Source organism: Ictidomys tridecemlineatus, chromosome 10 (assembly GCF_052094955.1).
Source record: "Ictidomys tridecemlineatus isolate mIctTri1 chromosome 10, mIctTri1.hap1, whole genome shotgun sequence".
Taxonomy (NCBI): domain Eukaryota; kingdom Metazoa; phylum Chordata; class Mammalia; order Rodentia; family Sciuridae; genus Ictidomys; species Ictidomys tridecemlineatus.
In genome coordinates this window covers 139,422,547-139,446,607 of record NC_135486.1, presented here as the reverse complement: position 1 = coordinate 139,446,607, position 24,061 = coordinate 139,422,547, and the positions used below count along the sequence as shown (strand labels likewise).

At 47.1% G+C, this 24,061-nt stretch overlaps 2 protein-coding genes across 5 annotated transcripts in view; one reads left to right on the top strand and one right to left on the bottom strand.

The window, feature by feature from the left end:
* The window catches only part of Ppl (periplakin), a 40,142-nt gene extending 36,175 nt beyond the window's left edge, over positions 1-3,967 (top strand). Inside the window, exon 22 of one of the 2 annotated variants that reach the window (XM_078024866.1) lies at positions 453-3,967. In XM_078024866.1, coding sequence (XP_077880992.1) covers positions 453-3,113 — 2,661 coding nt within the window. In that variant the 3' untranslated portion in view covers positions 3,114-3,967. Of the gene's footprint in view, positions 1-449 lie in introns of both variants that reach the window. The other variant, XM_021727630.3, reaches the window with a different exon arrangement.
* A 160-nt stretch (positions 3,968-4,127) lies between these two features.
* Ubn1 (ubinuclein 1) overlaps positions 4,128-24,061 on the bottom strand; it is a 30,803-nt gene continuing 10,869 nt past the window's right edge. For 2 of the 3 annotated variants that reach the window (XM_021727631.3, XM_005327149.5), the window contains 12 exons: positions 23,545-23,983; positions 16,890-16,960; positions 15,511-15,640; positions 15,242-15,360; positions 14,910-15,038; positions 14,585-14,728; positions 12,093-12,143; positions 11,955-11,997; positions 9,711-10,931; positions 8,533-8,782; positions 8,214-8,303; positions 4,128-6,401 (listed from right to left, as the gene is read on the bottom strand). In XM_021727631.3, coding sequence (XP_021583306.2) covers positions 6,352-6,401; positions 8,214-8,303; positions 8,533-8,782; positions 9,711-10,931; positions 11,955-11,997; positions 12,093-12,143; positions 14,585-14,728; positions 14,910-15,038; positions 15,242-15,360; positions 15,511-15,640; positions 16,890-16,960; positions 23,545-23,983 — 2,737 coding nt within the window. In that variant the 3' untranslated portion in view covers positions 4,128-6,351. The remainder of the gene's footprint in view (positions 6,402-8,213; positions 8,304-8,532; positions 8,783-9,710; positions 10,932-11,954; positions 11,998-12,092; positions 12,144-14,584; positions 14,729-14,909; positions 15,039-15,241; positions 15,361-15,510; positions 15,641-16,889; positions 16,961-23,544; positions 23,984-24,061) is intronic. The other variant, XM_021727632.3, reaches the window with a different exon arrangement.

Sequence of the window (24,061 nt, the reverse complement as noted above, 5' to 3'; positions counted from 1 at the left end):
CACAGGCTGAAGGAAGCATAGAAAACACCTTCGAGGACTGACATCCCCTGGGGACAGACGACAGAGGTTTCACTTCAGACTCCTCTGCCATTGTAAAATATTTTGCCTCATTTCGTTTTATAAAGCCAATCTAGGTTTTTTTTTTTTTTAAGAGAGAATGAGAGAGTGTGTGTGAGAGAGAGAATTTTAATATTTATTTTTTAGTATTTGGCGGACACAACATTTTTGTTTATATGTAGTGCTGAGGATCAAACCCGGGCCGCAAGCGTGCCAGGCGAGCGCGCTACTGCTTGAGCCACATCCCCAGCCCCAATCTAGTTTTTTTTGGCCACTTTAAAAACTAGCCCAAGAACTCTAATGGAATCCTGGGGATCACAGGACAGTCTGACCTGTTCCAAGGTGAGCAGATCTGTTCTGGCTTTAATCACATATTGTCTTGTCTGTCACAGCAGCCAGACACAGAAGTGACCCGTGAGACCCTGCAAGGGAACAATCCGGGCTCCAGTGTGGAGGAGACATGGAAGATCAAGAAGGAACTGGACGAGGAGGCTGAGCGAAGGCAGCAGCTGGAGAATGAGGTCAAGAGCACCCAGGAGGAAATCCGGACCCTGCGGAATCAGGGGCCTCAGGAGTCGCTGGTGAGGAAGGAGGTGCTGAAGAAAGTGCCAGACCCCGCACTGGAAGAGAGCTTCCAGCAGATGCAGCGGACCCTGGCGGAAGAGCAGCACAAGAACCAGCTGCTGCAGGAGGAGCTGGAGGCGCTGCAGCTACGGTTGCGCGCCCTGGAGCAGGAGACCAGAGATGGGGGGCAGGAGTATGTGGTCAAAGAGGTCTTGCGCATCGAGCCTGACAGAGCCCAGGCAGACGAGGTCCTGCAGCTGCGGGAGGAGCTGGAGACACTGAGGCGGCAGAAGGGTGCCCGGGAAGCAGAGGTGCTTCTCTTACAGCAGCGCGTGGCAGCCCTGGCTACTGAAAAAAGCCGGGTACAGGAGAAGGTCACAGAGAAGGAGGTGGTGAAGCTGCAGAATGACCCCCAGCTGGAGGCGGAGTACCAGCAGCTGCAGGAGGAGCACCAGCGGGAGGGCAAGCTCAGGGAGAAGCAGGAGGAGGAGCTGAGCTTCCTACAGGCCAAGCTCAGGAGGCTGGAGAAGGAGCGGGCCATGGCTGAGGGCAAGATAACTGTCAAGGAGGTGCTCAAAGTGGAAAAGGATGCAGCTGCAGAGAGGGAGGTCAGTGACCTCACCCGCCAGTATGAGGATGAGGCCACCAAGGCCCGAGCCAGCCAGCGGGAGAAAACAGAGCTGCTTCGAAAGATATGGGCTTTGGAGGAGGAGAATGCCAAAGTGGTGGTGCAGGAGAAAGTCCGCGAGATCGTGCGGCCAGACCCCAAGGCAGAGAGCGAAGTGGCCAATCTCCGCCTGGAGCTGGTGGAGCAGGAGCGGAAGTACAGGGCTGCGGAGGAGCAGCTCAAGAGCTACCAGGGTGAGCTGGAGGCTCTTCGGAGGCGGGGTCCGCAGGTGGAAGTCAAAGAGGTGACTAAAGAAGTCATTAAGTACACCACTGACCCAGAGACAGAGAAGGAGCTGCAGCGACTCAGGGAGGAGATTGTGGACAAGACCAGGCTGATTGAGAGGTGTGACTTAGAAATCTACCAGCTGAAGCAGGAGATCCAGTCCCTGAAGGACACAAAGCCGCAGGTCCAGACCAGAGAGGTGGTCCAGGAGATCCTCCAGTTCCAGGAAGACCCTCAAACCAGAAAGGAGGTGGAATCTCTGCGGGCAAAGCTGTCAGAAGAGCAGAAGAAGCAGGTGGACCTGGAAGGGGAGCGAGTGTTACAAGAAGAGAAGATCAGGGGCAAGGAGGAGGAGCTTGCCCAGGGGAGGGAGAGGGTGGTGCGCCAGGAGGTGGTACAGTACGAGGAGGAGCCAGGCCTGCGGGCAGAGGTGAGCGCCTTCACTGACAGCATTGATGCTGAGCTGCGCCAGATCGACAAGCTGCGCGCTGAGCTGCGGAGGCTGCAGCGGCGGCGTGGGGAGCTAGAGAGGCAGCTGGAAGAGCTGGAGCGTGAGCGGCAGGCGCGCAGGGCAGCTGAGCAGGAGGTGCAGCGCCTGCAGCAGCGGCTGGCTGCGCTGGAGCAGGAGGAGGCCAAGGCTGGTGAGAAGGTGACCCGCACACAGAAGGTGGTGCTGCAGCAGGACCCACAGCAGACCAGGGAGCACGCCCTGCTCCAAGCCCAGCTGGAGGAAGAGCGGCACCGGAGACAGCTGCTGGAGGGCGAGCTGGAGCCCCTGCGTAGAAAGCTGGCTGCCCTCGAGAAGGCGGAGGTCAAAGAGAAGGTCGTCTTCTCTGAGAGTGTCCAGGTGGAGAAGGGCAACACTGAACAGGAGATCCAGAAGCTCAAGAGGAGCCTGGAAGAGGAGAGCAGGAGCAAGAGGGAGCTGGACGCCGAGGTGGCTCAGCTGGAAGCCAAGCTATCAGAGCTGGAATTCCACAACTCTAAGTCGTCCAAGGAGCTGGACTTCCTAAGGGAAGAGAACCACAAACTTCAGCTAGAGCGACAAAACCTGCAGCTAGAGACCCGAAGGCTCCAATCAGAAATTGAAATGGCAGCAGCAGAAACACGAGACCTGCGGAACACGACCATGGTGGACTCTAGGACCAACCTCGACTCCAGACTGTGGTCCTTGGAGAGAGAACTGGATGATCTCAAGAGGCTGTCCAAGGACAAAGATCTCGAGATTGATGAGCTGCAGAGGCGCCTGGGGTCCGTGTCCGTCAAGAGGGAGCAGAGGGAAAATCACCTGCGGCGCTCCATCGTGGTGATTGACCCCGACACAGGCCGTGAGCTGTCCCCTGAGGAGGCCCACAGGGCTGGGCTCATCGACTGGAACATGTTTGTGAAACTCAGAAGCCAGGAGTGCGACTGGGAGGAGATATCGGTAAAGGGTCCCAATGGGGAGTCCTCAGTGATACACGATAGGAAGTCTGGCAAGAAGTTTTCTATTGAGGAAGCCCTGCAGAGCGGCAGGCTGACCCCTGCTCAGTATGATCGCTATGTCAACAAGGATATGTCCATTCAGGAGCTGGCGGTGCTGGTGTCTGGGCAGAAGTAGGCTCAGCCCTTTGGCCCATCTCTTCTTGGGAGGTGGAAAGCTGGCTTGCTCCTCCTCAGCAGCCTCCCAGGTAGCTCGTCCCTGGTCCTGTGCAGACTCCTAATCCGTGCTGAGCCCTCTCAGAATGCTCGGAGTGTAGTTCGCGTGTGAGCAGAACCGGCACTGGCTCAAGCCAGGCAGCTCCTGTCTCAGCCATCATTCAACCTGGGTGAGCAACCTGCTCCGGCCTCCAATGATCTGACATCTACATGCCCTTCTTTTTTTTTTTTTTTTCCTTTCCCAATATACTCCCATCAATAGACTCCTCTTATGATGGCTGGAAACAGTCTGAAAACTACTACGGCTCAGCGCAACCACAACAGACATGCTCACTCAGGGCAGTGTGGGCCTTGGCACACCGGCCAGCAAAATCTAGGCAGAGGCCTCCTTCCACCCACTCCATTTACTAAAGGTCAGGGCTGCCAGGCTGCCCATGGGCACACCCTCCAGCTTTCTAACTGGGAACCAACTTTGTGAGTAAGGCCTCTCCGGTAGTAACTCTGCCCACAAGACAGGCTCTATGCCAGAAAGGCACAAGGAACCACAGGGCCTGTCAGCCACGCTGTACAAGGAGGACATTCTATCAGGACATGGCTCTGCAATCGGAAGATCTTAAGGATGGCTGGTGTTGCGGATAGCCTGTTTCATTGCCTTGCGAGTCTTGTTTATTATCTCACTGGTATATAGGTATAGAAAACTGCTCATCATTCACCAAATTTCTCATTTTCTGTATCTCATGTGTTATGTAAGAAGATGGCAAATAAGAGGGAACTTTATTTATAGCATGAAAATAAAAACTGGTGGCTTGATTCTAATGTCATAGCGAGCGTGTTTTTCCGCCCTTGCATGTGGAAGCTTCCTTTGCTTATTCCCTCCCTTTCAACCTTCAGACAAAATGGGTATCACGTATATACCAGGTTCTCCGGAAGGAAGAACTACTAGCGAATACAACTGAAAGAAAGAATGAGAAACAGGTTTTTGGAAACCTTGAAACAATTTATTGAGTTGCTTTATACAAGATTAACAATTTCCACACCACCCCCAACACCAACATAGTCGCTGCACAAAAGTAACAGCCCCTCTCACACCTAAGAAACGGCCATGTTCGCGGTAAGTGCTCAGAGACTTCCGCCCGCCAAGGGAACCCCTGCAGCCCCTTGGGGGTGCTCTGCCCCACGCCTCCACTGCAGCTGGGCTGTAGATCTGCCTTGCCATGGCTGTTTGTCGTCATTCACTCTTTCGTTACCACAAATAAAGCATAAACAAGAAAAAGAAATCTCAAACTCCCCATCAAAGAAACATTTCCCTGAGGCAAGAGGCATCACTAGATTCCTAAGGACAAGGGTATCCTGCTCCAGCTGCACACTCAGTGGCACACGGGGAGGAGGGAGCACCAAAGGGCGAGGAGGGAGGTGAGGGGGGCTGGGGCTGGGACCTGGGTGTTCATGGGCAGAGGAGCCTGGAGAGTTCCCACTGCTCAGCCTTCGCTGACAGCCTCGGCTCAGCTTTGAGCTCAGCTATACAAATCTCTTCTTTGGCTCTTTTGCTACTACCTAAGACTATTCTGTAAACAAACTGGAAATCCAAGTTGCAAAAAATATATATAATAAAGGGATAAGGAACCCATGTGGCCCAATGTGAAACAGATTGGTTCTTACATACAAAAAGAGTCAGAGCAGAGGCCAGGCTGAGTAGCTGACAGAGGTCTTGCTCCCAGCACAGCGGGAAGGGCACCAACCTCCACAGGAAGTGGGAGTTACTGAGCATCGCACCTGGGAGTCAGGAACCAAAAGACTGTCTGTTTTCACCCAGGTGCACATGCTGAGGATGCTCTCTCAACATGTCAAATTGCTCACCTGGGCAGTCAGACTCACCTGTGGCACAGATTCACAGAATAAGCAAGGGCCCTCGAAGTCCTTGTGAAATGGCCACTGGCTGAGTGTGACCAGCCTGGTGACAGTTCTATAGCTGCTATCCTCACCTGCCTCAGATTCTCTCTCCAGTTCCTCTGGGCAGCACCCCAGTCCACACAGAACCCCACTGCCTGGAGAGCTCAACACTTCCAGGTCCACTGTAGGCAGCAGACGCTTCACAGAGGCCTATCCCTGCAACTCTGCCTAAGAAGGATTTCTAAGAATAAGAAACTGGAATGTCACCTGTGACTCGGAATCCCTCGTCTCAGCCCTCAGACACAAAGGGCTTTGGGGTTCCTCTGCAGTCTACCTGTACCAACTCTGGAAAAACAAAATGGGAGCCCTGGCTCAACTGGGACCTGGGGTTGGGGTCCCAGACGACTTTCAAGTCAGGACGGCGCAGGTTATGATGTGCAACCATAAAAATCTCAATTAAATAAAACTGGCTATGTCCTAAATACAGACATCTCTTTAAAAAAAGGTCTTCATCTCAGATCCACTCAGGGGGCTGAATGGACGTTGTGTTGTCGAATTCTGCTCCACCATAAAGGCACTGGAATTGAGTCTTCCTATAATGTGACGTGTGAAGAGCAGTCCCAGTCTATCCAATGCATTTAATGGTAATGACGAAAACTGAGCCCAAGATAGATGTCTTTAAAAATCCTACCATAATTGTTGAATCTACAAAGGTTTCTTCTCTATAAGAGCTTCATTGTCATGTTCAGAGGAAAAACTGGTCCCCCATAGATAGCACACAGTAAGAGTTCTTAATATTTTGCAAGGAGACAAGATGGGCCTCCCACCTGTGGCTCAGGCCTGGGTCTTGTCCTTTGAGCACACAGCCTGGGGATGGGAAACACTGACCATCCAGGGATCCTAATGTGGCCAGAAGGAGCCCCAGACCCATCAGGTGCTGTGAGGTACTTGGACTGAGTGCTGGGGGCCAGGCAGACCTAAACAGCTGTGCCAACGGATCTGCAACCAGAGCTTGTGGACTCCCCGCTTCCCAAGAGCCCAGCACACTCCCACACCCAGAGCTGCCCTCTAACAACCTTCCAGCAACAGAGCTGTGAGGCCCAGAGCACCAGGTCAGTAAGTGCTTCACCAGCAGCGTGAGCTGCTCCTTAGTTGGAGGCTTGTCAGAAGTGCCAGGACACGCTCCGGGAACTCACGCCTGCTTCGGAAGGAAACCAGTATGCAGAGTGTGCAGGAGACGCCCGCCATCTGAGACCTCCACATTGAGCTTCCACTGGACCCAAGTCAATCGAACCTGTCCTCTGAAGTGGTCACAACTTCCGTGGCACACTAGGCCCCTTCCCGTGAAGCTGAGAAGCATCTGGAGAATAAGAACAGAACAGTCTTTCAGGAGCTGACTCCATACGTAGGCACTGGCATTACGCAGGCCAATGGTGTACTGAGCAGTGTGCCCAGAACAGCTCCTGAGATGCGACTTGGGCCACTTCACAGCTCAGGTGACAACCGCCACTATGGCAAGGCCTGATGTTCATACACAACTCAGGGTAGCAGTGCTCACCACCAGGTATAGGGACAACTGTAAAGACACCAGTGTGGAGTCCAGGCAGAGAGGAAGGGAAAGCAAAGCAGACACAGACGCAGCTGTGTTGCTGCCACGCAGAGCCGGATGGCAGCCCCTCAGGTAACGACCACCTGAAGTGCGGCGCAGGAGGAGGGGAAGGCTCACTGGCATTAGCAGAGCTGCTCTGCGGAGAGCCTTTTAATACCCAGAAGAAAAACAGCAAAATGCTACAAGAAAGCAATGTCCTTCTTTTCCATCCTTTCTCTCTCATTTCCTTCTACTTTTTGGGTGAAAATACCACAGACCCTCAATCTCTTTCCATTGGCTCTTTATTTCGTTTCTTTTAGAGAGGAACATTCCCCAAAGCAGGCAGAGGTGGGCCATCTCACTGTCACACACCCAAGATCTCACCTAGGTAGCTCCATGGATGCTTGCACTACACTTATCCCCACTGGCAGCCACCGGTATGTGGGGGAAATCCATGCATTTCACTGCTTCTCCAGAGGAAAAAGGGCTAACTACAGACATAGGCTTAGCCCCCAAGGAAGCCAAATTTTCATCTAGAGACCTACAAACTCATTCTCACCCCCAGCTGGCCTCTGGCACTCACTACCAATGCTTCAACCTCAGAACCAGCCTTCAGAGACCCACAGCAGACCAGGAGGTAGACACTTACTTGACAGTCATGGGTCCTACCCTCTCCATTTGGCAGGTCAAGTCATGTATAGCCCAGGGGCCCTCAATCCACAGGGTAGTAACCTAGGCTCAGCTTCGCTAAGACTGGCTCTTCCCTTACTAATGCAGCCCAGGGCCTGTTTGGCACAAGTCTAAAGGCAGTAAGAACACCAGTCAAATCCTAGTGTTCCATCAGGCTTCTCATACTAGAATTCTATGAGGTCTGTCCCCAAGAAAACAGGACTGAATGTGGCACATCTACTTTCTATCAAGTGCCTGCCTGAGGCACTGATGCCTATTTCTCATGCCACTAAGCAGCGACACATCAAAGGCTAGCTTAAAATAGCTATTCTGTGGGGACACTGCCTCGTTCCTGGTGTGTTCCCAAATCTGTTTCCAAGAAGGCTTTACATCTGGCCAGACTGAAAGTGGCTTCTCATTCAGGTCCATGCTGCCATCAGAGGGAAACTGTCCTTCCTTAGAGTCTTGTACTGTGGCCCCTCACTGCTCTGTGGATTCTCCCATTTACAGAAGCAAAGTATGGAGAGCCTCCATGAACTGACAAATACCAGTGAGCGCACAGCCTTGCTGTGAAGGCCATTAGTGCCCACTAGCCCTTGGGAGAGTCCTACCATTACTTTCTTTCTTAACCAAAGAGGGAAAAGATGCTAAGAGTCAGGACAGACCCTGCCTCTGGGTCAGGTCCCATAGCTTTCTGTGCTCACCAAGGCTCAGGGTTCCAGTCGAGAACCCAGCAGTCTCACTGTGGAGGCCATGTTATTCCGATGCCCACATAGCCAGACCCTTAAAAGACAAGGCGAGACGACAACACAGCAACGACAAGGCAGACATTCCACGTCCAGCAGTAGACAAAGCACCTAAGGATGGAGAGCAGCAGTGCACAGAGTGCATGGCAGGGGCCCATCTGGCAATTACCTGGCAGACTCTGCGGGACATGGGTGGACACGGCAGCATGTGGGAGAGTTGCTGCATGGGGCGGGCTGGAGTGCAAGCCAGCCAGAAGACCTGAGAGAAACAGGAGGGGAGAGAACAAAACACGAACATTGAAGACAGAAGGGAAAAACAGCCCTGGCAGCCAAGAGCCCCAGACGACTGGCCAGACCAGTCTAAGAACCAAACCCAAAGGGGAGGGGCTCAGCATTGTCCCAGGGACGTTCCCCATGGTCACACCAGACACACATAGGAACCACAGCACACCACAACACAGGGACAAAGACAGAAGACAGGTACTTACTGTGGCTGAGACCGTGGTGGAAGGTCCCAGGGGCTGGGCCTGTGACGATGGCATCCTTGGAGACCCCCGCTTTAGCAGAGGACTCCGCACTGAAGGAGAGCACGTGGAGTGGAAATGGGACAGGGGCAAGGATCCCCAGTGAGTTAGAGTTCACGGCCCCAGGCAGCTTGGGGTTGCTGGACTTGTAGGATGAAGACAGCAGGTTTAAGGGAGAGGAGCTGGTCAGCAGCACAGCCCCACCCGGTCCTTTCTGGGGAGGAAACAGACAAGTGGTCAGAAGCCTGGTCCTGTTAACTCATAGCCAACCTAAGAGCGTGCACAACAGGCACACACATCAAATGCCCCAGAAAAGGCACTTTTCTATTCTGCAGTCCTGGAGAAAAGAACAAGGACAGTCTATGAAATGGCATGGAGTGCATTCCAGGGCATAGGACACTAAAGGTGTCTCTTTGGTGAGGAGAGGAAAGACCACCACTATGGATATCCACAAGTATGTATATGCACCTTCTTATACACCCATCTATTTTGCATATGTTTACTATGTAAATACACATATATTTGTGTATATTTGGTTAGTCTTTGTTTTTAAAAAGAAATAGGAAGACTGAGGATGTAGCTTAGTGGCATAACACTTGCCTACTAAGTGTAAGTCCTTAGATTCAGTCCCCATCACCCCAAGCTGTATCCAAACTTCTTATAATTATCCCCCACCCTCAGCATTCACTAGCTGCTGAATTCTGATAAATCACCTCTGACCTGCAGAATCCTTCAAAACCAATCAGAGAATCGTTCTCAGAAGGTACTGCTATTTCCAGGGCATGAAAGCCTTAGCATCTGACAGATGAAGGCATATTCTGGAGAGATACACAGGTCAGAGGTGGAAGGAGGGAAGTTCTGTGGCTCATTGTACAGGTGCAGACCCAGCCTCCCTACAGGCACAATACTGACAGCTGTTTTTGCTCCACTCACCCTCCTAAGAAGATAGGTAGGTTATCCTGGGCCTTCCTACTCCCAGAAAAGGGAAGACTGAGCAGGAAGCTCAGTACTCCATCCAGAGTATGAGTTCACTATTCCCACCTGACCTTCAGCTTCAGATCACATTCTCCACTCAGGGCAAGGCAAATGGCCTTGTCCCTGAGTCCCCAGGGGTGGGACAGGCTGCATGCTGGGATACTCACTGGCAAGGAGGTAGATGATGTCACACTACTAACTGTGGCGGGCTTCAGGGAGGAGGTCAGTAACTTTGCCACTCCCTGGGTACCACCACCGGAATCTCCATTTGGACCACCAGGAGGGGCTACCAGGGTCAGCTTCTGGGAAACAGGTGGTTTCTTCACTGCTGAGCTTGGGACAGGCTGGCTGGTGGACTGTCCTGTGGAAGGAGGCTGTATGCTGGAGAGCAGGGTCCCAGAAGCAGAGCTCTGCACTCGGGTTCCTCCAGAGGAAGAGCTGCCAGAAGAAACCCCATGTTTGGAGATAGAGCCAGCAAATGGATTATTCTTATAAGACGGCCCCGCAGAGTTGGCTGGGTGCTGTTTTGCTGGGTGGCTCAGGGCAGTAGAGGACGAGGCTGGGGTCTTATGAGAGCTGCCACTGGAAGATGGCGAGCCTCCAGAGGAGGTTGGTGTGGGGGGATGGAAGCTCTGGCCTTTGGCTGCTGTCTTCACTAGCTGCAGAAGGGAACGATGACACTGTGGGGAGGAAGCCTTTGGGCCTTGGAGTTTACTGACAAATGGAGCTGGGGGCGTGAAATTTTTCTGCTGCTGAGTGCCCGCATGAAAGACTTTGACTTGGGGGCCAGGTACTGGAGCTGCCGCCTGGGGTCCATGAGATGTCCGTGGCAAGCTGTGGTGCTTTGCTTTGGACTGGTGTACTTCTGGCAGGCCCTTGCTGAGCAGAGCCTGACAGGACAGCTCTTTGTAGCCAGAACTCTCTGGTTTTTTCTCCTGAGAGGATTGCCCCAGTGCTAGAGCCTGTTCAGCCAGAAAATTTAGGGGTGACTGCAGTGTGCTAGCGGGTGGTGGTGCAGAGGGGTTGGGTTTCACAAAGTTCCTTTTCTCTTCTGCACACAAAACACCTGTGACTTTTTCTGCTGGTGCTTTGGACGGTGCAGCCATTGTGAACTCAGAGCTCCCAGCCACTCTGCTATTCAACACGGCCAGCTCCTTGGACACGGCTTCCATCGAGGAGGCTGGATCATGGTCCAAGTCTTCATCCAATGAGTCCTCCAGGTTGACAGGAGCAGGGTTAGTGAGGCCACCAGACACCTGGGATGGGGGCTCCCTACTCGTGGACCCAATGTTCAGGCCTCCTCCCTGGTGTTCCGATGGCAAAGCAGTGGAGCCGGCCATCTGTCCTGATGGGATGGAAGCCTTTTTATCAGGCTTAGCAGAAGACTCCTAAATGAAAACAGAAATGATGACTGTTTAGAAATGTCCAAAGATGCCAGCGCTGGCCTGTTGTGAGGACATAAATGGGAACAACTCAAAGATCTGAGATTCCTATATAATTACAAAACAAGGTGTGGACAGAGCAGACGTCAAGCCTGCCTTGTCTTAGGCACCCTTTGGTATGTGTTTGGCTGGCTGGGGCTGGCTTTACCCCAGTATGCTTTGTTGCTAAGGACATGCCCAGTCACAGGGAAACTTCTCTTTTCTGTTTCTGAAAAGTACAAGATCTACGCAAGAAGACACACTGCCTAGTGGCATTCACACTGTCTTGAAGTGTTCCTTGCTGCAGATTGACACATGGCATAAGAACTATCTTAAATTAGCTTTCTTTTCTCTTTGATTTCTCTCAGCACCCATCTCTCCTCGGTCCTTATGGGACTAGGAAAGAAATCTATCCTGTCACTCCTGCACCTCTGATACTTATCACAGTATGTCTCAGACACTGTAGAAGCTTGGCAGATACTCAGGAACATATGACTGGCACAACTTATTCTCACGATCTCTTTAGGTATGGCTAAGGAGACCACCAAGTCTTAGGAACTGGTAAGAATAGGGCAAGTAGCAATGTTCTCTACACTGAGAGGTCTCTGCAGTATCCTGCACTCTGGCAGGCAGCCCAACAGTCGCCTCTCCTTTCTGCTGTTGCTCCAGGCTACACTGCACTTGGCCAGGAGTGTATCTTGGTGTACGACCTTCACAACTGCAGGGGTGCTTCACTCCTCAGAGGGCTTCCAAAGACCCCACCTACCCCACAACAACCCCAGAAACTGGGCCAGCTAGGCACTGTTTTATAGACTTGAGCCTTGGGCAGGAGGATTAAATGCCCATGCAGGTCTCTGCCCTGCTTCAAGAATAGTTATTCCCCTAGACCAGTGAAACTCAACAGCTGCCATGGTCATTTAAGAAGTTTCCTGAGCACTGCTTGCAGGGAGAAAAGGACAGCCAGCATATGACCTGAGCAAGCTGACTCACCTTCACCTTGATTTTAGAAGGGGCCATTACTTTCTTCTTGGCTCTGTTCAAAATAAACACAGGGAAGGTTCAGAGGAGATCCACAGAAAGAGATAAAACAACAGTGTTCTGAGAAATGAAAAACACCAAGACACTCACAAAATTGATGTCAGGTGTCCATGGCCTCGTCGACTCTCCTTAAACAGAGTCCTGAAAGAAACAGAACATGGCATTCTGTTCACCCTAGACACCACCATTCTATTTCCAGAGCTTTTCTAGCAACTCTGGTACTTGGTGGCTGCTCTTAAATCCAGTTGACTGGTGAGCTGAATTCCTGTTGAGAGTCCAAAGCAGCCACACTGGTGGGATGGAAGCCTTTCAAAAGCCCATCAAAAGCCAAGAGTATGGACTTTATCAAAAAAGACTATGCTCTGTCCCTGACCTCATGGCCACCTTCTCCTAGGCAGAAGCACTTTCCTTACTGCCTATCCTTGATACTGCCAAGAAGAAAATGTGGGGTGAAACTCAAAACAAATTTCTTCATACAAGTCCAACCTATAAGAACAGAACAATTCCCAAGGCTTTATGATTTGTGCAAATTTGTGCAAATTACAAATAAATAGGGCCCAACACAGAAAATCAGCCCTAGATAACTTTCCCTGCCCTGTGTACAGCAGACATACTCCATTTGTGGGAAGTGACCTCTACAACAGAAGCCTAATATTTAGCTCCAGGAAGATGACAGTCCTGCTACTTGAAAATGAGACTTTTGAGGACCATTAAGAAGCACCCATGGATGGATTCAAACTAAAAAGCTTCTTCTCAGCAAAAGAAACAATCAGTGAGGTGAGTAGAGAGCCTACATCTTGGGAGCAAATTTTTGCCACTTGCACATCAGATAGAGCACTTATCTCTAGGGTATATAAAGAACTCAAAGAGCTAAACACCCAAAAAAAAAAAAAATCAATAAGTGGGCCAAGGAACTGAACAGACACTTCTCAGAAGAGGATATATAATCAATCAACAAATATACGAAAAAATGTTCAACATCTCTAGCAATTAGAGGAATGCAAATCAAAACTCCTCTAAGATTTTATCTCACTCCAGTCAGAAACAATAAGTGTTGGCGAGGATGTGGGGAAAAAGGTAAACTCATACATTGCTGGTGGGACTGTAAAATGGTGCGGCCAATATGGAAAGCAGTATGGATATTCCTTGGAAAACTGGGAATGGAACCACCTTTTGACCCAATCCCACTCCTCGGTCTATACCCAAAGGACTTAAAAACAGCATACTTCAGGGACACAACTACATCAATGTTTATTGCAGCACAATTCACAATAGCTAAACTGTGGAACCAACCTAGATGGCTTTCAGTAGATGGATGGATAAAGAAAATGTGTTATATATACACAATGGAATATTACTCAGCAATAAAAGAGAATAAAATCATTGCATTTGCAGGTAAATGGATGGAGTTAGAGTATATAATACTAAGTGAATTTAGCCAATCCCCAAAAAACAAATGCCGAATGTTTTCACTGATATAAGGAGGGGATTTATAATGGGGTTGGGAGGGAGAGCATGGGAAGATTAGACAAAGTCTAGATAGGGCAAAGGTGTGGGAGGGGAAGAGTCTGGGTATGGAGGTAGAAATGAAGGTGTAATGAGATGAATATCATTACCCTAAGTACATATATGAAGACACGAATGATGTGAATATACTTTGTATACAACCAGAGATATGAAAAATTATGCTTTATCAACATGATATGAATTATAATGCATTCTGCTGTTATATATAAAACAAAATAGAAAAAAAAATTTTTAAAAAGTACCCACGAAGCCAGGCCCAGTGGCACACACCTGTAATCCCAGCAACATGGGAGACTGAAGCAAGAGGATCACAAGTTCGAGGCCAGCCTCAGCAACTGAGTAAGGGCCTAAGCAACTTAGCAAGACCCTGTCTCAAAGAATAAAAAGGGGACTGGAGTTTTAGCTCAGTGGTAGAGCACTTACTTTGCAAGTGTGAGGCATTGGGTTCAAATAAAGGCATTGAGTCCATATACAGCTAAAAAAAATTTTTAAATAAATAAATAAAAAGGGCTCAGTGGTTAAGCATCCCTGAATTCAATCCCCAGTATCAAAACAAAAACAAAAATAAAAACCACAAAAAGAAGCACCCATGATGGGTAGTGGTATATGCCTGTGACCCCAGCGACCCAGGAGGCAGCAAGAAGATGGCAAGTTTGAGGCCAGCCTTAGCAACTTAGTGAGACCTTATCTCAAAATAACATGTAGCTCAGCAGTAGAGCACTTTCCTAGTATGTTCAGGTCAATCCCCAAAACTGCAAAGAGCAACCAGAAAAAGTAGTACCCAAGATGAATCCATCTCTCAACCTCTGGCAGGAGCCATTATGTCAAAACAGGAAAGGGCACAAGAAGCATGCAGCCAATCCTGAGCCACAGAAGGGTGAAGAATGACAAGGACAAAACCCCATAGGGAACTTTCTCTCTTCTACGAAAGACTGACAACAATCTTTCCTAGCTTCTATTATCTCCCCAAATTACTCAGGTGACATCAGATTTGAGTCAACTGGACAGTGGCTCCTTGATGGCACAACTTCCTGTCTGATCACACTGACCCTCACCTGGCCTGCATCCAGCCTTTGGGCCAGAGAGGCTTGACCTCTGCATCCAGAAAGGCCTTCACGCAGTCCTCCCATGCCTGGGCCTTGTTCCTCTCCAGATCATGGCTTTCCAGTTTGATCTTCACCACTTGGCACAGCAGTTCCCTGAGAAGTAGGCAGAAATCAGAAACTTGCAACCACCCAACTCTTCTTCAAGCTGTTAATCATGTGCTTTCAGCTGTTCTGATGAAAGTAAATGATCCTAACCTTCACTAGCAGTATGGGGACATGCTCAGAAACTGGCCCACAAACCCTCCAGTGAGGCAAGGTCCCAGCTTAGGCACACCTGATTTCATCATTCCACTGGAATTTCTTCCTTGGTCCCATTATCCTCCTGCCACCCTTTTCTTCATCATCTTCCTCATCAGAACAAATCCGTTCTCTCTGCTCCTTGTCTTTTTCCTCTTCCAGCATCCTACACAGAGAAGAGAAAGAAATGGACTCCGAAGACCTCCTTCTCGCCTCTTTCTCCTCCTCCCTACTTAATTGGGACTTCTAAGATCAGACAGTGAAAATGCTGAAGGGCCAAGAGTCTGGTTTGAAATGAAAGTAAATACTGAGAGGTGTGAAGAGAAGAGACAACAGGATAATGGTGCACTAGGGCAAAGAGACACTTACTTAGCGACCTTTGCTTGCGTGTGTGCCTGGCACTCATCCTGGTACTTGGCCACCTGCTCAGGCATTGCCCTGCCAATGGCTTCCTTGAGCTTCTGGAGAGGTTCCTTCAGGCGCCCACCCTGCAGAGAGCAGGACACAGCATAAGTCTTGTTCACACACCAGACTTACACCAAGGAGACATGACAGGGTAATCAAAAGGAAGCAGTGCAGCTACAGATAGGGCTCTGTACTGAGTAGCCACCCCTCAGCTGGGCCCCAAAACCACACACCTGTTCATAGAGGTGAAGTTTTCGAGCACGTTTAACCAGAGCGTCCTTGCTGCAGGGCAGGAATGAAGAGAGATAGGCATATACCCCAGAACGGATCTGGCTACTCAGCTCCCGAGTTTGCACCTCTATGCTGAAGAACAGAACAGAGTCATCAACGGTCTGCAGCTCACTGCAGCATCTCTCTTCACTAGATCTGCCTACATGGTGAGGCCAGCTAGGGGCCAAAAGCAGGTCCAACCTCATCCTGTTGGGCCACACTGCAACTGAGTGGCCAAGGCAACAAATCTTTGGCAATCAACAAACAATTGCCAAACTTGGCTAGGTAAAGTGGGTTAAGGCTTTTCAGGTCAAGGACAGGACAAAGTCAAAGGCAGTCAAGAAAACACAGCCCAAGAGAACAAGATCCACGTACAAAATTTCACAAACAAATATGACATAAAAGCTATCAAGTGGGAAGTAATGAGTTACTTGGGGTTGACAGGAAATATTTTCTGGCAGTGTTTCTTTTTTCCAGTTCCCAATTCTCTCCAAGACTATGAGGTCAAGGAAATCCTCACCCCCTCCACTTTCTCCAGCTGAATAAGCAGAAAAATATTCTCTTCAATGCCTTGAGCTTTCCATATTTGGCATGCTCAAGTGGGTTCCTTGTTGAACCAAACCTCCCATCCACCCTGACCCTCAGGTGCTCTTTGTAGCCCATGATTCCTGACCCAAGTAGCCAGTCCAGATCTTGGCCAGGGCAAGGCCATTTGCTAGAACATTCCCAAGTCTTGACAACTATACTTATATTAGCAAAATTTTCAGTTGTTGAGAAATAACCTTCTCCTGCTATATAATGCAACTGCAACCAGAGAAAAGCTGCAAACCTGAGGGCCAGATACGTTTAGATTTACGTTTGTTTGTTTTTGCTTTTTAATCCATTTCATACAATGCAATGATTCGGGGGTTTCAAGGTTTGGAAGAAATGTGACAGGAATGAGGTACTCTGTCATTGAGAGCAGAGAAAGAAGAAAAGGAGAACAAATACTCCAATACAGAGCAGGCCCTGAGGCCACCACTCAACCTTCTGGATTCTCAGGGTCATGCAAGCAACCCCTTCTCTCTAGTCTCATCTTGCCCTTGACAAGAAGTCCTCTTCCAAAAGTCCAGGACTGTATATATAGTATCTAATAAAGCCTTTGGCCAAAGATTAGTAAGATCTATCATTCTTAGAAACAGGTATTTAGTGTCCCTGTTTTATTTAATGAACAACATCAATAAAACTATATTAACCCAAGTCCTCTAGTTCATTGATGGTCAGCAATATTCCCATGCACTCCTGGCCTGCCCAACCCAGGCGTGTAACAGCAGATATGGACAGACAGACAGATGATACTCACTCTAGTAGGATGCCATTCATATCCTGGGTGAAGAACTTCTGTCTGCTCTCTCCCTCAGCAGCTCTGGCAGCCTGGTTCACAGCAGACAGTAACAGCCATTAGAACCTGTTCCCCACGCAACCCATACATACCCCCGCAGGCACCAGTCACTGCTCCATAAAAGCACCTGTCAATAAAATCATCCCCAACACTTTCCTGAGTCTACCCAAGTCCCAGATTAAGGTCACCTGTGATCAATGCTCTATTTTTTTCAAAGATGCTGCAGCATCTTGAACTGCACATCCCAGGACTTAAAACAGCAGTCACATAAAACAAAGCCACATAGAAACAAGCAATCCTGAGGCAGCTGGTCAGAGGCCAACTCTATTAACTCCTATATCCAGACTCTATCATAAACTACACAGTTAGTTGAGATTTCCATACATTAACAGTATAAAAACAACTAAGAACTTCAATAAACCTATAAGATAAAAGCTTTTATCCACCAAAAATAACAATAAAAATAATAATGTATAGCTTTAGCACCTAAAGTCATTATCATCTTTTGAAACTTCTATTCTACTTAGGGTATACACAAATTCTCCATCATCCAGATCACTGGAATGACATGCCATATTGCCTGATATGACAGGAATTTACTAGACTGTCTTCTTTTGCTTTCCATGAGAACACAGTTTATAACCTGGAGAGCAGCCTGGAGACCTCTAAAGTATCCTAATGGCAAACCATGCCTTGGTCAGAGAAGATGGCCCTCAAAAGTAGCTCCATGTGGGAACCACCCATCAAACCACAATCTCTGGAGACAAGACTCAGGAATATGTATTCTTTAAAAGTAGCCCAATCAGTAGAACTCTTTAAGTGTAACTCTGAGACCCAGTGATCTAAACAAAAGGGATGCTGATTTTCAGGTTGTAGGCAAAATACAATTTCTGAAATCAGACATGATATGTAATAATGACAAACGGGTGTTACAGTGACTGTCTAGAGAAAGAGATAAATCCTGATCAAGCCTTCCACCTTCCTCTAATTGCGCCTGCTGGGCCCTTCCAACCTCTGACTCCATCTGTCTGCCCACTAGCTCTTCCCTGTTGAAGGACTCCCAAGTTTCTATCTAGAACTCACTTCTTCCCATCATTTCTTTTCTCCTCATGTCTTCAAAATAATATACACACATGAAAGTCCCTCAAATCTAAACCTCTAGGGCTGGGGCTGTAGCTCAGTGGTAGAGCTACACCATTTTACATCTAAAAATGGCAGAGTGTTTCATCCTCACCTTGCACATGTGAGGCACTGGATTTGATCCTCAGTACCACATAAGAATAAATAAAGATATTGTGTCCAACTACAACTAAGAAAAAAAAATCTAAACCTCAAAACCCCTGTACCCTCTCTTCTATGTACCCTCAAAGAGTTTCTCTTTTGACTCCTGATTGTCCACCTAGTCATCTAGTCAGCCATCTAAAAATGGCAGAGTGTTTCATCCTCGCCTTGCACATGTGAGGCACTGGATTTGATCCTCAGTACCACATAAGAATAAATAAAGATATTGTGTCCAACTACAACTAAGAAAAAAAAATCTAAACCTCAAAACCCCTGTACCCTCTCTTCTAAGCTCTGGACTAGGATTTCCAATTACCCCTGTGAAGGGGTAATCCTCTGATGTGCAAACTCAGCTTACCTAAAACTAGACCTGCCAGCTTTTGCTCAGACTCCTGCTTCCCTGCTTCTAACATCTGCACTCCAGCCTTCTTGAATCCTCCCATTCCTTCCTTCATAATCTTTCAGTGGCTTTGACCAACTCTAGACCCAAACCCAAATTCCTTCTCATGGCATGCAGGGCACTCCAGAGTCTGGCCCCAGCCATCCACTATACCTCCCATCTCCTACCACACTCTAGGGGATTCCACCAACCAGCTGCTCACCCATCCTCACCTCTGCCCTGCCTTCCCCACAGGTTGACCAATGTTGTAGCCTCCAGTCCCAGTCCTATGTACCCTCAAAGAGTTTCTCTTTTGACTCCTGATTGTCCACCTAGTCATCTAGTCAGCCATCTAAAAATGGCAGAGTGTTTCATCCTGCTCTGTGCTGCAGCCCACTGTCTGCATAGGTATCATCCATTTACATTACATGCTCATGAAGGACAAGAACTAACTCTCATTGGCCCATACATTCCTCACAGCTGCCTATCAAATAATATTTACTTAGTAAACATTGGGAAGTGGATGTATGGATGAACAAAGGAATGAACAGATACCACTATAGAAAGGCAAATTATATGAGGAAAAGCCTAATGCTGTCTAACCAAAACTAACCTGAAGAGCTGCAAAATTCAAGTTTCTAAAGATGACTTGGTTGAAGGACAGCCCAGAGGCCTTGGATGAAAGGTGTGACAAGGATGGATGGATGATGGAAGAAAGAAAGGCATGGCTTTTAAACCAACCATGTGTAATTTCTTACACTTTCAGCATTCAGAATTTCACCTTAGAACTTTTAAGGTACTGCAATTACAACATTAGTTTGAGAAAATAGAAAAACTAAGGCATTCTTTTGATTCAACTACTGCTAGTTCTAAGATCCAGATCCTCAATTAATTCAATCTAATTCCTTCAACATATATTTTAAAATGCCCCACTGTTTGACAAACCCATCAATAGTCTTTTAAATAAAATTTGTCTTTATTTTAAATAAAGTTTATATTTCAGTATCAACCAACCTTTTCTCCAATACTTCAGAAGTTTTCTGCCTACATAATCTTTAAAAAGATTTTCCTTCTGAACTGTCTTAATTGCATAGACTGTCCTCAGAGGGTCTGGTTTCATACTGAAGTTAATCAGTCAAACACTGCATTTTTAAATAAATTTAATTAAAAGCAACTGGATAGATATCTGATAGTCTATCAGAAATAAGTGAGGTCCCTTACCCTTGAGATATTATATAAATTAATCAATCCTAAATTAATTAGGAAATGAGGTTAAAGCAAACACCTTGGTCATGCTGACTTATAACAGTTCCAAGATACTTTTTTTTTTTTTTTAAAGAGATGGGGGTCTTTCTATCTTGCTATGTTGCCCTGAACTCTTGGCCTCAAGTAATCTTCCTACATCAGCCTCCCAAATTAGCTGGGCTATAAGCACATGTCACTGTGCCCCGCCTCCAAATGCCTTTTTAAAATTTTTTGTTGTTGTTGTTGATAGACCATTATATTATTTATTTATATGCAGGATGAGGATTAGTCAGCAGTAGAGCACCCCTGGGTTCAAGTTGATTTTTTTCCTACCTTATTCTCTTTAAGTCCCTGTCTCCCTGGACTTCTGGGGATGCAAGGTAGGAGGGTAAAGGTGTGGGTGCTCGGGACCTGTTTCCTTTCTGTTCTTAGTATCATTCCCACTTCATGCCTAATTAAAGAGGACCAAAGAAGACCTGGGTCATATGTAAGAACCAGGCTGAATAGCTGCCAAACTATATCAAGACAATAATCTGACGGGGTGTCAAAGTTGAGCTTTCTCAGCACCCTGTATGTTCCAACCATTTATACAAAAGACATCTGTAATCAACACGTTAATACAGGGCAAGACCATCAAATCACTATATTCCCTGGATCCAAAATGTACAAATGAATAGAAAATGAGAAATAAGCTAACACAAGAAAACAGTGAATATAACATGGACATCAATCAAGGCATCTCTCTTGGTGTATCTCTTTAATGTACGTAAGTTTTCAAGATTTTTTTTTTAAGTTTCTCACTTAGAAAGTAAATCTACTTTTTGCTTTCTATAAAGAGTGTGTTTTTCCCTAAGAGATCACTACACATCAGAGTAGAATCTACTATGCACTGTGGTAGATTGCAAACAGGAGCACAGATTGTTCCCGTGGAGAAATGCCCCCCCAGAGAGCAGGCCCTAGGCTCCCCAACCCTTTAATCTTGGCTGCTCTTATGACTCACTTTGACCAAGAGTGTGGCAGAAGCAGCGTGACACATATAACCTGTAAAAGACAGATCTTATGGCCCTAAGAATTCCATTTCCACAAGATAAAAGGCCCAAAGGAAAGGGAGGTCTGGTCAGCACCCAGTTAACCTGCCAGCTGAATGCATCTGCAAGACTGAGCCATGCCAGGCATGGTGGCACATGCCTGTAATCCCAACAATTTGAGAAGCTCACTCAGGAAGATTGTGAGTTCAAGGGTATCTTCAACAATTTAGTGAGACCCTCAGCAGCATAGTGACATCCCTATCTCAAAATAAAAAAGAAAAAGGACTGGGGATGTAGCTCAGTTGTAAAGTACCCTGGGTTCAATCCCCAGTACCAAAGGGGTGTTACAAAAAAAACAAGAGTGAGCCCAAGCAGGATCAGAAGAGAAACTACCCAGCCAGTCCACAATCAGGAGAAATGAATAACTGTCAAAGTTTTGAGGTCCTTTTTAAAAAGGCAATAGAAATGGATACATTATTACCTAGGGTCAAGATTTTAAATCTAACCAACTTATTATAAAAATAAACAAGGGGAAAAAAGAAAAATAAGGGGAGTGAAAAATAAAGTGAGAAACACATAACACTGCTAATGATAGTTATATACATCAAATTTAATTTAAAATTAATTTAAAACGCAATGTCTTTCAAAATCCAGGACAGAGTTCCTTATTAAGGATCCAAATATCCACATGCAACTTTTGGAATTGTATGCAGTTTTTGTGTACAAATGCCTTCTTTCCCTGGGAAGATTACCTTTCCCAGCAAATTCTCAATAGGGCCTGCAGTCCAGAGCATTTGTGTACACATGTGGGGGTTCCAGGTGCCCCAAGTGCAGGGGCCCTGCTGGAGTAACTTTCTATAATAAGCCTTCTTTTTAATGCAACCATTAAAAATAATGAGGGCTTTATAATAATATTTATTAAGTGAAAAAAATCATGAAACAATTATTCACAACTATAATCACAACTGCATAAAAACATATACAGAAGCTAGAAAGGAATATGCAAAGTGAAATCGTTTTTCAACTGGTGGGGTAATAGATAATCCCCACACACTTCCCACCCCATTTTCCAAAGTTTCTTAATGCAGGAGCAGGGCCAGGTGAAGATTGAAGTGTCAATTTCACCCTTGAGCACTGTATTTTCAAACCAGAATATCAAACTCTACGTTCAGCATCTCTAGGACCCAGGCCCACCTTGCCTACGGAATCCTGAACCCTTGTCTGTCATGCCCAAGAGCAATCACTCAAGAGGGAAGCTTGCCAGACAGGGGATCCACCAAGGGAGCTTTCTGGCACCACAGTCCCATGCTGTTTCAGGTTACGGCATTTTGTTCCACTTGATGTGCTCTGTGTTTCCCAAGAGATTGAAATAATAAGTAAGCACACTAGAACACAACCTATGGTGGGAATGAGGACATATCCAAGAATTCTATTTTGACTTTTCTCTAAAAAAACAACTGGCTACCATCACATAGTCCTTACTTATTTAACAAGACTTTCAGAAACTATAAAACAATTTGATTACAAACCATAGGAATGAAAAGAACAAAGCAATTTTTTTAACATGAATTCTGAGAGCAAATACAGGACAGTACACTCAAACATGCCAAGTTCAGGTTCAACTCCTTCCACCTCAATGTCATATTTAAGATACACTCTGAATCCCTGACATGGCACAATTCATTTAAATCATTACATTAAAATAAAACACTTATGCCCAACACTGCACGCAAGCTAAAAAGGATGAACTAGAGATTTCAATAAGATGTTTATTTGCTTTGTATACTATGTTCAAATATTTTCTGGAAGTGAGAAAATCATTTATAGAGTTGGTTGACATTTCACCTGCCCTGAACATAAAGGATAAATACATAGCATTGATTCTGATATGCTATGAGAATCACTAGTTCAGAACTGCAGCTATTGAGTACAAACGCCACTGGAACTGCAGTACAAACCACAATGCTTAAGGTAAAATGTTATTTTAACTAAAAGGTATTGTCATCATTAACTAATGATCCATGTTTGGCTCTAGTTAGTATTACTGAATTGACAGTCTCAGCACTTAGGGATGAATTCCAAATCGATAGAGAACAGGAGCAGCAACAGCTGATGTATGCTAAAGGTTGCTGCTGTTGTTAAGGAGCACAGACAACATTCAAGTTAAGCTCCTTTTTACTTAGCACCAAGGAGGCATTCCTGTGATTGCTACCAACACGGATGCTGACAATAAGCAATGCGAGGGAGCAACCAAAACCCAGTGACAATTGAGCATATGCTCTATGTGTAACTTACATGTTTACAAACTTTAGTGCATTTTCAAAAGCTAATAAGATGAATCTCTCACTCAGCTGCCTGATGTCAACATCAGTGTTGGTCTATGCACAAAAGGAAATACTGTGTGGGAAAGAAACTAACAGGTAGAAAAAGGAAAGAGAAAAATCTCCCAGGAAGAAAATAAATTATTTGGAAGAGAAAGAACCAAGAAAGGCTTAAATGTGAAGCCTGATGGGCAAAGCTGACAGTTTTCCTCACTCAGGAGGAGGACAGGTTGGGGAAAGCTCATACTTTCACTGCCAACTCACTAAGGATTTCTTTGGGCATCGAGCTTCACGCCGTGCAGAACCAACACCAATCTGCCCGACCGCTTCCAGGAAAGCCCGGCCACACTGTGTCACCATACCTGAGCCAGCTCCTTAATGCGCTTCTCCAGGGGTGCTGGCAGGCCTTCGGGGAGGGAAGAGGGCTGCCTGAATTCCTGGTCCAATCCCACCCCAAGGGAATCGCTTCCATCATCCATATCTTGGAAGGGGCTTCCTTCTGGAGACTCACTGAGCAGCTGCTCCAAGTCCAAATCTGTCAGTGAGTCCATGGCAGTGGCCACCTGGAGCAAGTCATTATCAGAAGTGGAGCCAAAGAGTGAGAGCAAGGGGTCAGAAGCACCCTCCAAGTCCCGCAGGCCCTGAGCTTCCACCGATGAGACCACTACAGGCTTATGCTCCTCCTCTCTCTTTTTCTGAGCCTCTTTCTCCTTCTGAAATTTCTTTAGCATCTCTTTAACACTTAAAGCCCCAGAGTATTTCTTCTTCTTCTTTTCCTTACTGGCATTGAGGGCTGTGAAGCTGTAAGCAAGAAAGAAACTGGTTACCCAGGCTGCAGGACCACTCCACAAGGAAACTCAAGAGGCCTTCACCCCTGTC